The sequence below is a fragment of the Ctenopharyngodon idella genome, chromosome 22 (genome assembly GCF_019924925.1).
Source record: "Ctenopharyngodon idella isolate HZGC_01 chromosome 22, HZGC01, whole genome shotgun sequence".
NCBI classification, from domain to species: Eukaryota; Metazoa; Chordata; class Actinopteri; order Cypriniformes; family Xenocyprididae; genus Ctenopharyngodon; species Ctenopharyngodon idella.
Genome location: NC_067241.1, coordinates 1,442,939 through 1,455,314, shown reverse-complemented (window position 1 = coordinate 1,455,314; position 12,376 = coordinate 1,442,939). Strand labels below are relative to the sequence as shown.

General features: G+C 36.9%; 1 protein-coding gene across 2 annotated transcripts in view; it reads left to right on the top strand.

Annotated features, from left to right (window-relative positions):
* Positions 1-5,141: 5,141 nt before the first annotated feature.
* Positions 5,142-12,376, top strand: part of si:zfos-905g2.1 (uncharacterized) — a 22,208-nt gene continuing 14,973 nt past the window's right edge. For both annotated transcript variants that reach the window (XM_051880952.1, XM_051880951.1), the window contains exons 1-2: positions 5,142-5,542; positions 8,995-9,128. In XM_051880952.1, coding sequence (XP_051736912.1) covers positions 5,293-5,542; positions 8,995-9,128 — 384 coding nt within the window. In that variant the 5' untranslated portion in view covers positions 5,142-5,292. The remainder of the gene's footprint in view (positions 5,543-8,994; positions 9,129-12,376) is intronic.

Here is a 12,376-nt window from a genome sequence, read left to right as displayed (position 1 = left end):
AAAAGTATTCAAGAAGGGAATTACCTCGAGATACAGTAGTATTATATTGTATTATATTCGGGACGGGAATTACCTTGAAGGTACTATAGTACTGTATTGGTACTGTAGTATTATAATATATTATATTGACAACTGGAGGTTGTTTGAATTTTCAGTGGTGAAGTCGGATTAGTATTGGGAATTTCCACAACAAGGTACAGTACTCAGCGTAAATGAGTACACCTGCTTTGAAAATTAACTTTTTAAACAATATCTCAATGAACACAAAAACAATTTCCAAAATGTTGACAACACTAAGTTTAATATAACATCTGTTTAACTTATAACATGAAAGTAAGGTTAATAATATAACTTAGATTACACATTTTTCAGTTTTACTCAAATTAGGGTGATGCAAAAATGAATACACCCCACAACAAAAACTACATCTAGTACTTTGTATGGCCTCCATGATTTTTAATGACAGCACCAAGTCTTCTAGGCATGGAATGAACAAGTTGGCAACATTTTGCAACATCGGTCTTTTTCCATTCTTCAGGAATGACCTCTTTTAGAGACTGGATGCTGGATGGAGAGTGATGCTCAACTTGTCTCTTCAGAATTCCCCATAGGTGTTCCATTGGGTTCAGATCAGGAGCCAATGAATCACTTTCACCCTGTTCTTCTTCAGAAATCCAACAGTGGCCTTAGATGTGTGTTTAGGATCATTGTCATGTTGGAAAAGTGCACGACGACCAGTGGCACGGAGTGATGGTAGCATCTTCTCCTTCAGTATAGAGCAGTACATCTGTGAATTCATGATGCCATCAATGAAATGCAGCTCCCCGACACCAGCAGCACTCATGCAGCCCCACATAAAGACACATCCACCACGTTTCACTGTAGGCACCATGCACCTTTCTTTGTATTCCTCACCCATGCATGCCATTCCTCTGCAGTGTACACCGTATTGTGTCAGGGGAAATAGCCACCCCAGTTTGGCTTTCTACTTCTTTAGATAACTGCAGTGAACTTGCATGCCAATTTTCTTCAACCCTTCTCATCAGAAGACGCTCCTGTCGAGGTGTTAACTTCCATGGACGACCTGGACATCTCTGTGAGATGGTTGCAGTTCCATCTTTTTTAAATTTTTGTACCACTTTTGCTACAGTATTCTGACTGATAAAGCTTTGCTGATCTTCTTGTAGCCTTCACCTTTCTGGTGTAAAGAAATTATTTTCTTTCTCAGGTCTTGTGACATTTCTCTTCCATGTGGTGCCATTGCTGACAGTATGAAATGGGAAGGTTTTAACACCCTTTTATAGTCAACTGTCTGCTGGACACCTGTGTAATGAATAATTAGACTCACCTGTGGTTGAATTCTTGTTAAATTAGACATTTGTATAAATTTAGCTTTGCTCCAGAGACTTTCAGTGGGGTGTACTCATTTTTGCATCACCCTAATTTGAGTAAAACTGAAAATGTTGTTCTCTAAGTTATATTATTAACCTTGCTTTCATGTTATAAGTTAAACAGATGTTATATAAAACTTAGTCTTGTCAACATTTTGGAAATTGTTTTTGTGTTCATTGAAATATTGTTTAAAATGTTAATTTTCAAAGGGGGTGTACTCATTTATGCTGAGCACTGTACATACAGCCATGTCTTAGGCTAATTAATACTAGCTGTAAACATGTTTGCACATTTTGAAACCACAGCACGTGAGCTTAATAAACAGACTGTTATCGTTCATTGGTGTGGACACAAATATAGTTATCGTTATAGTTATGTTTATAGTTATCGTTCTTGGTGTGAACGGGCCTTAATGGAGAGCGAGACAATCACATCCATCGGAGGCAGATCTGAGCTATATGTCCTCCTGAAGATGAAATGTGAACAGCTGAAAAAACCCAACGAAAAGTGAGAAAGTCAATCCAAAGGGCACAAGAAGCAAATGTCAACTGATGAAAGGTAGCTTGTGCAGGTGCTTTATGCTTCTGCAGAGGTAAGGTACAGATGCCCTTCCCATGGATCTTGAACACAAGATGATGAAAGAGAACACCCTGGAAAGTCTATATAAATATTAAATAATAAAAAAGAGAATATGGATTTCATGATTTGAAAGTGTAGATCGGGAAGAAAATGTCTGTGGAATGTGCAGAGAATATTGTATTAACTGAGAAGTGAATTTTGGAAAGTTTATGAGAGCATTATGATCAATCACACGCATTTCTGTTGAATGCATGAAAGCAGTGGCCAAACGAAGGCGTTTAGATTAGTCACCAATGATAAAGAAATCCACCGAAAAAGCCTGATTTTGTTCAGAGCACTGAGTTCTGCAAATTCTGTCAATATACAGGTGCTGGTCATATAATTAGAATATCATCAAAAAGTTGATTTATTTCACTAATTCCATTCAAAAAGTGAAACTTGTATATTATATTCATTCATTACACACAGACTGATATATTTCAAATGTTTATTTCTTTTAATTTTGATGATTATAACTGACAACTAAGGAAAATCCCAAATTCAGTATCTCAGAAAATTAGAATATTACTAATGACCAATACAAAGAAAGTATTTTTTGAAATCTTGGCCAACTGAAAAGTATGAACATGAAAAGTATGAGCATGTACAGCACTCATTACTTAGTTGGGGCTCCTTTTGCCTGAATTACTGCAGCAATGCGGCGTGGCATGGAGTCGATCAGTCTGTGGCACTGCTCAGGTGTTATTAGAGCCCAGGTTGCTCTGATAGTGGCCTTCAGCTCTTCTGCATTGTTGGGTCTGGCATATCGCATCTTCCTCTTCACAATACCCCATAGATTTTCTATGGGGTTAAGGTCAGGTGAGTTTGCTGGCCAATTAAGAACAGGGATACCATGGTCCTTAAACCAGGTACTGGTAGCTTTGGCACTGTGTGCAGGTGCCAAGTCCTGTTGGAAAATGAAATCTGCATCTCCATAAAGTTGGTCAGCAGCAGGAAGCATGAAGTGCTCTAAAACTTCCTGGTATACGGCTACGTTGACCTTGGACCTCAGAAAACACAGTGGACCAACACCAGCAGATGACATGGCACCCCAAACCATCACTGACCGTGGAAACTTTACACTGGACCTCAAGCAACGTGAATTGAGTGCCTCTCCTCTCTTCCTGCAGACTCTGGGACCTTGATTTCCAAAGGAAATGCAAAATTTATTTTCATCAGAGAACATAACTTTGGACCACTCAGCAGCAGTCCAGTCCTTTTTGTCTTTATCCCAGGCGAGACGCTTCTGACGCTGTCTGTTGTTCAAGAGTGGCTTGACACGACAGCTGAAACCCATGTCTTGCATACGTCTGTGCGTAGTGGTTCTTGAAGCACTGACTCCAGCTGCAGTCCACTCTTTGTGAATCTCCCCCACATTTTTGAATGGGTTTTGTTTCACAATCCTCTCCAGGGTGCGGTTATCCCTATTGCTTGTACACTTTTTTCTACCACATCTTTTCCTTCCCTTCGCCTCTCTATTAATGTGCTTGGACACAGAGCTCTGTGAACAGCCAGCCTCTTTTGCAATGACCTTTTGTGTCTTGCCCTCCTTGTGCAAGGTGTCAATGGTCATCTTTTGGACAACTGTCAAGTCAGCAGTCTTCCCCATGATTGTGTAGCCTACAGAACTAGACTGAGAGACCATTTAAAGGCCTTTGCAGGTGTTTTGAGTTAATTAGCTGATTAGAGTGTGGCACCAGGTGTCTTCAAAGTTGAACCTTTTCACAATATTCTAATTTTCTGAGATACTGAATTTGGGATTTTCCTTAGTTGTCAGTTATAATCATCAAAATCAAAAGAAATAAACATTTGAAATATATCAGTCTGTGTGTAATGAATGAATATAATATACAAGTTTCACTTTTTGAATGGAATTAGTGAAATAAATCAACTTTTTGATGATATTCTAATTATATGACCAGCACCTGTAAACAACAACGAAAATTTCTGACTCTGGTTTAGACCAGGGCATCAATCTCTTCCAGCTTAGAAGTGCCAAGAAACCCCTCTAAAACAAGCCATAGACAATTGTGACGGGGTTGGGAGACCAGCAAACAATCTTTGACTGGTGAAAGCAATTAAGGCATTATTGTAGCCTACATAAAAAGAAAACTGTATGCTGATAATCATAGTACATTGTAAAGTATACTGAGTATACGTTGTGTCTGTTCAACTCTAAAAGCGTGCTACTGCTACCATACATGTACACTTCCAGTTCATCTTCATCCATGGTCTTCCTCAACATCCCATATGACTACCTATGCAGGTAATAAGTTTTAACTGGAAACATTTTATCTGACTCCGTACTGACCTTGACTTTGAGAAAGAAGAATTATTCCTTATATTTGAGGATAAAAAGAGTAATTAACAACATTAAGCATAGAAGTCATCATTTAGGAGTAAAAATAGTCCAAATTCTCATAATATTCCATATTATTAATAACAACATTCACACACACGATCAATTAAACATTTTTAATTAAAATTAGGCTAATTGTTAAAAATCACAAAACTATGAGGCTTGTTTCCGCCACGCAATATGAATGAATGAATGAATGAATGAGGTATTTGTGGCTTTTTATCTTACAATTCTGAGTTTTCTGACAGTTCTGACAATCCAGACTTTCTTCTCAGAACTGAAAATATAACAAATTAAAGATATACCTGTAACTTCAGAATTGAGAAAAAAAGTTAGAATTGTGAGATATAAAGTTAAACTTATATGTGAAAATATAAAGTAATTTACCTTTTATTTTTTACTCAGTGGCGGAAACAAGCTTCCTTGCAAATCCTATTGTTATTAAGCGACAAATTTAACTTACCCATTTTAAGTGAAGAGAACAGAAATGATTTATGATTCTGTCTTTATCTCTGGCAAACACTCGTGCTCTGTTGGAATGTGTGCTAGTCGGAAGGGAAAATAGTTCCTATCCTGCACAACTATTCGTCGACATATTACTTTTTTTTTATTTCGCCACTTGTTATATGCACTCATTTCATGCTAAACAATTATTAAAATCACTACTTTCAAAGAAACATCTAGTATCGATATCATTTAATGAGCATATATCCTCGAGTATTTACGTCAGTTTCAGTATTGCTATTTGAAGATCCATCCGCCCATCCCTACTGAATTCGACACACAGCTACTCAGACGCGCCAGCTGCACTCTTGATGAATGTGAGGTTGTCTTAAACTTAAAAACAGTCTGCAAATTCTTTGGTAAGGATCAGACAAGACTTTGCTCTGTAAAAACCTCGATAGTTCGCGTGGTGACTCAAAATGAAGGTTGTACTTCATTCTGACGCTGACTCGCGCCCTCAAAGTTGCTCAAACTGTGATGAGGACGGAACAAACAAGCTCTGCGACAATCAATATATCGTTGTCAAGCTCGAAGATGAAGATCCAGAAACTGAAATGGATCTGAGTATATTCGCTCCTGTCGAGTCTTCAGAGTGTGATGAAGATGAAGATGATGAACTCTCAGACACATCCGCGGTTTCTACCTGGAGCAGAAACATCCGAGAGCGAGGTTTGGGTTTTTTGACCTACATCTGATTATTTAAAATCTTATACATCTGTCTACCTGCCTACCTATCAAATCTAAAGACATTATAATACAAGGTTTTAAAGTAAAGAATTGCTTTATACTAATATATCTTAATTTTTCTGAGCCATTTTCTAATAGTGTTCTGGCGATTTTTAGTAACTTTAGATGTGTTCTCCTCAAATTCACACAGGTTTAGTTCATCACATTAACTATGTCAAACAATAACGTTTAACAACCACAAATATTTCAGGTGATATGTGAAAATAATGTTCACTTTTTTATAAAAGCATTAATTTTGGTACTCTTGTACAGTTTGGGGCCCTAAACATTTTCAGAAATGGAGCCATTGCAAAAACGCCTCATAGTCGCCATGGCAACAATTTTACTTTCTAGCATAACCAAATTATGTATTTTGTATCATATATCCTAAATCAAACATTACCCAGAAAAGGTAATGTCTACTCCTATGTTTTGATGGTCAAGGATTACAATGATACCATAAAACATCTTAAACTGTTCAGGTGAATAGTTAATGGTGATTTATGTGACGTGAGGAGGAAATAACAGTATCTGAGAACCGTTTTATAGAGTCTATGCTGAGAACCTAGGCTAGACTTTATAATGTCATGTCTATTGCATTCTTGTTGTGTAGAGTTTCAAAAGCTTAAACCTTTTGTTCATTAACCCTGACAATACAGTGACTTTAAAGAGTAGACTATTCAATATGACCTTAACAACATAGCTTAAAAAGAATGTCAAAGATTCACTTCAAAAAATCTACACTGCTCAAAAATAATAATAAGGGAACACATTGGATCTCATCTTAATCTTTCAAATTAAATGAAATATTCAATTTGAAAATCTTTATTCATAAACATTCTGTAATTTGTTAAAGTCCCTGTAAAGTCAATTCTGAGAATTGTCTAAACACGTTATAAACGTTACACTCTGTAGTACTGAATTGTGGAGTTAGACCGTTAACCGTTTTTCACCAATAACAAAATTATGTGACAACAGTCAATGGAACCCAAAATCAACACAATGAGGCTGGGTTAAAAAAAATAAATGTAAAAAACTGAAGTTGCAGGCTAATCCTACTTTCATGAAGTTAATCACAGCAACTCATAATGTAAGTCAGTAGTGTGTAGGGCTGCACAATGAATCAAATTTCTAATCGATGCCAAAATTATGTAATCTTTCAAAAGTGCAATTACAAAAAACAAAACAAACAAACAAAAAAAAAAAGTCCACTTACAGTACATGATTTTGTGTGCTTAAGAAGTGTTTTTTCTTTCTACAGGTTATCTTAAGAGTTTTTTTTTTTTTTTTCTTCCCATTTTTAAATTTAGTTTTAGTGTAACATTATAATACCATATACAGTATTTTTTCTTTTTTTTATTTAAAAAAGAAACCAAACCAATGACATTTGAAGCTTAATGCTATAGAAAGTAATAAAGGTTTTTCAGGAAAAGTGTTTTCAGCTTGCCTGTGTGCACTCACGACAACATCTGGGCATGCTCCTGATTAGATGACAGATGGTGTTCTGGGGGATTTCCTCCCAGACCTGGATCAGACCTTTGGATGCTCCAATACATAATATCCCTGAGGTTCTCAATTGGATTCAGGTCTGGGGAATGTGAGGGCCAGTCAATGGCATCAGTGCCTTTGTCATCGAAAAACTGCCTACACACTCTAGCCATGAGGCTGGGCATTATCATGCACCAGGAGGAACCCAGGGCCCACTGTACCAGCATAAGTTCTGACAGTGGCTCTAAGGGTTTTATCCCGTTCCTAACAGCAGTCAAATCACTCAGGAAGAATGAGGAGAGAAAAATTGTCTGTGGCCACCACCTGCAAAATCATTCCCTTTTTGATGGTTGTCTTGCTGTTGTCACCGATATTTGCACCAAAGCAGGTGAAACTGATTCACAATCACTTAGGCTTCCTAATTAGACAGATTGATATCCCTGAAGTTTATTTGACTGTTTAATCTTTAAGTTTAATTATACTTTGATGATTGACTGTTCCCTTATTTCGTTTTGAGCAGTGTATTTCAGAAACATGTTTGATTGTTTTGTTGTTGTTGTTGAACCTGTTCTTCAATGCCTCCATCACAGTCTCCTCTACGTTGATACAGAGCTGTGCACTTTAATCTGCCTCTTCATGAATGCAAGATGCAATCTGGTTTGATTCTTGTGCAGGCCAGTGTACCAAAATAGAAACTGAAGACTTTCTTGCTTGCTGTCTCATGGTACACCAGTTGTCAATGGTGACAAGTTACAAATCCAAGGCCCTTCCTATGTTCTATGCCATCACTGGCTGTGACACAGTATCTGCATTTGCAACCAGGGGCAAGAAGATAGCATGGGATACCTGGATGACATGGCAACAGAGGCCAAATCCCCCCAACTAAGGATGTACTGGTGCAGCACCTCAAAAGAGCAGTGTACCAAGAAGAACACTGTTGAGGCACATGAGGTGGCAACAGACTGGGGTTGGTTGGACCCAAGCATTTGGAGACCATTGTGGTCAACACAGCCAAGTCAGACCATCCTCGAACTCTTAAGCTGTGGCTGCAAGAAAGGCTGCTGGTCGGCACTGCAAATGTAAAAAAGCTTCCTTAAAGTGCACATCTCTGTGTCAATGTGGAGGAGACTGTGAAGAAGACTGAATAATAGGTTCTTCAACAACAAAACAATCAAACAAATGTTTCTAAAATAGATTTTTTTGAAGTAAATCTTTGATCGACATTCTTTTTAAGCTAAGGCCATATTGAATATTCTATTCTTTACAGTCACTGTATTGTCAGAGTTAATGAACAAAATGATTGCTGCATGCATGTTGTGTAACATGCAAAAAGCTTAAAATCTAGCCTAGGTTCTCAGATACTGTGGTACTCAGATCCTTCTCACATCACTGAATTTACCATTAACTATTCACCTGAACAGTTTATGATGTTTTATATGGTATATCATTGTAATCCTTGACCATCAAAACATAGGGGTAGACATCACCTTTTCTCAGTTATCGTGTTTGATTCAGGAGATATGATACAAAAGACATGATTTGGTTATGGTGGAAAGAAAAATGGTTGCCATGGCAACCACAAGGCATTTTTGTGATTGCTCCATTTCTGAAAATGTTCAGGGCCCCAAACTGTACAAGTGTACCAAATTTCATGCTTTTATGAAAAAGTAAACACATCACCTGGATTAAAAGTGTCACACTTCCTATTCAATTCTATGTTTTATCACTTAGAACCCAACACATTTCTATTTATTAAATGTTTTGCTCAAAGTATGTTTGTTTTAAATAAATGCCGTTTGGTTTCTTTTTTTTTTTCTTTTTTTTTTGATCTAATGCAGTAACATTAAGTGTCTGTATATGGACAAATTTGGGTCAGTTATATATTTTTCTTATAATTTCTGTCTCAGAAAACCAGGAGGATTCTGCAGCCCCTGAGAAACAGTCTTCCAGGACGAGTTTAAGAGGACACCATAAGAGCCGACAAACCTTTCTGGCTGAGCAGAGACAAAAACAGAGTCTTGACTGTAGTGCTGCAGACAGGGTATTGTGCCAGATGCTTATATCATTACATTCTTAGGAATAGTTCACCAAAAATATATATATATATATATATATATATATATATCAGTGCTTCCCACACATAGACTCTACCTGGGCGGGCCAAGTATATTTGGTGACACATTTTTGCTTTTATTGTTTTTATCCACTTTTACTTTCTTATCCGCCCGAGATAATGAAACCATCCGCATTCGATTTAGTGGCCGTTCACGTCACGTCTAAAAACGCATGGAAAACGCCAGCCGCGGCACTTTCTCCTCTTTTCAAAAGCGCTCATTGCTAAGCAACCATGAGCCACGTTCTCCATGAAGATGAATAAGTTTCAGCAAAGGATAAATGTATTTCCAGACCTTGCATTAGCTTTACTACTAGATTATACTACTACTTATGGAGATAAGAAATAAAAAACCCGCCCTGTACAGGTATGATCAGCTGTTAGTCCATCTTGGCAGAGCTTTCGATCTCTATTTGAGCGCGTTCGTCCCGCGTCTACATTTAAAATAATGAATTTGAGCGCACAAAAGACACGACATGTGAACGGCCCCTAACTAGGTATTGGAAAGTCTCTCCTCGCTCTACGCGTTTCGTACCTGCTCGTTCAGTGTGCGCGAGAACTGTTTACTCCCACTGACAATTCCACATGTGCTGCAAAGACACGCGGTGGATATTTCACAAACAAAGGCCTGGTGCGTGCGTGCGTGTGTGTGCGCGTGATCATGTTCCTTCCACATTGCATTTATAAAAGCAGTTTGCCACATCCAGAAAAATAAATGGATCTTTATGGGTCCTCTGCTGGATGTATATGGTAATTACACTAAAAATGTATTTCCTACAGATTTGTCTAACCAGCAGATTACAGAATTAGGCCTCTAATACTTAGATCAATATCCAGAAACAACTCATAATTAATTTTGATCATCATTAAAGTGTTTTTTTTTTTTTTTTTTTTTTTTTTTTTTCTCCATAAAAATTTAATATTTCATATGCATGCACATGGTGTAGTTGAGAAATTTTGTGGTAAATGGATAAAAAAAAGTACTTCATATCCCCCAAAACACAGCATAATCTGTATCAAAATTTCAATAAATAAAATTAAATTATAATAAATTTTCCACCTGGCTACCACCGCAAGTATATTTCAAACCTGTGGGAAACACTGTGTGTGTGTGTGTGTGTGTGTATATATATATATATATATATATATGTATATGTGTGTGTGTATATATAATCTTTGAAGTTGCGTTAGACTTGCGTTTCGCCGTCATTTTGATGGACAGGATCGTAAAAAAAAATCTGTCATAATCAATTATTTATAATTTTTAAGACATTTAATAGCTTCTGATTTTGTCCACATTTTCATTTTTACTTACAGGATAAGCAAATAGGCATAGGCTATGCATTTATTTATATTATGAAAAGAAAGTTGATCAAAGACTGCGTCACTTTTCATCTTGAAAACTTGTCGAGGATCGTGAGTGAATGCGATCATCCTTTCCTCTTTACTACTGTACAGAACAAAATAAACATGAATGAAAATCAAAAAATGTTAAAAGATACAGTAGCTTACCGAAATCTGTATCACATCAGTTCAGTCAAGTGTTGCAAACAATGTCACGTAACATTATACCTCAGAAAAGCCAGTCGTTGACCATAAACTTAGAGTCAGCAAGAAAAATAACAAAATGAACCATTTAAAACAAAACTAACTGGATTAGAAACTCAATTATGTAAGTAAGTATAAGCATTATAACTTTATTATTATAAAATGGACTTAAAGGATTAGTTTACTTTCATATAACATTTTTCGGATGATTTACTCACCCCCTTGTCATTCAAGATGTTCATGTCTTTCTTTCTTCAGTCGAAAAGAAATTAAGGTTTTTGATGAAAACATTCCAGGATTATTCTCCTTATAATGGACTTGAATGGCCTCCAAACGGTTGAAGGTCAAAATTATAGTTTCACTGCAGCTTCAAAGGGCTTTAAATGATACCAGACGAGGAATAAGGGTCTTATCTAGCGAAACGATCGGTCGTTTTCAAAAAAAATTTAAATGTGTATGCTTTATATAAACAAATGATCGCCTTCCAAGTGCTTCCGCCAAAACCGTACTTTCATATTCTTCAAAAAGCTTATGCTTATGTACTACGCCTTCCCTATTCTACTTACAGAAAAAATGTAACTGGCGCTGCGTTCGTTCCGTAAGTAGAATAGGAAAGGCGTAGGACATACAGCGTAAGCTTTTTGAAGAATACGAAAGTACGGTTTTGGTGTACGGTTTATATTTTTATATAAAGCATATTCATTTTTTTCGAAAATGACCGATCGTTTTGCTAGATAAGACCCTTATTCCTTGTCTGGTATCGTTTAGAGCCCTTTGAAGCTGCACTGAAACTTATAATTTTGACCTTCAACCGTTTGGAGGCCATTGAAGTCCATTATAAGGAGAATAATCCTGGAATGTTTTCATCAAAAACCTTAATTTCTTTTCGACTGAAGAAAGAAAGACATGAACATCTTGGATGACATGGGGGTGAGTAAATTATCAGGAAAATTTTATTTGAAAGTGAACTAATCCTTTAAACTGGGTGCTCGCCTGTGTGTATTGTTTTCATTTTATTCTGGAGACTGAACTCGTGCTCTGCTGCCACACTGGAGCGCACTCACCACCAACTGGACAGGGGTGGGAATTACAGTTACAAGCAACATCAGCCTCAGTAATCTGTCAAAATGATGGGCAGGCTGCAGATTTTTTCCGTCACTGCTAAATATATATATATATATATATAATATTATTATAGGGAAGCCAATGGATATCACACAAGAAGCAACGTACAAACTTTGCGGAAAAGTTATGCCGGTAAAAGCTTAACCTCGGTCAGTATTCAAAGTGAAAGTAAAAGTGACGGAGCTGCCCGACGCTGCATTAACGGAGCATTTTCTCTCAGAGACGAATTTCAACATAATATGCTGATAACGGTATATAACTGTCTTAATTTATTCCATTATTTCTCGTGTCCCGTACATATAGTGAAACAAATGAGAAGAATATTTCGTGTTAAACAGCTTGTTTTTTTACCCTAAAGCTGCTCTTAATTTTCATTTATGACTGCAGTATTAGGAAATATTATAGACTGTTAATAATTTTAATTATAGGTCTAATTCATTGTATAATAGACCTAAAAAAATGTTTAATCTTTTATCCTCACAGCACGTCAGTTATGTGGTGAT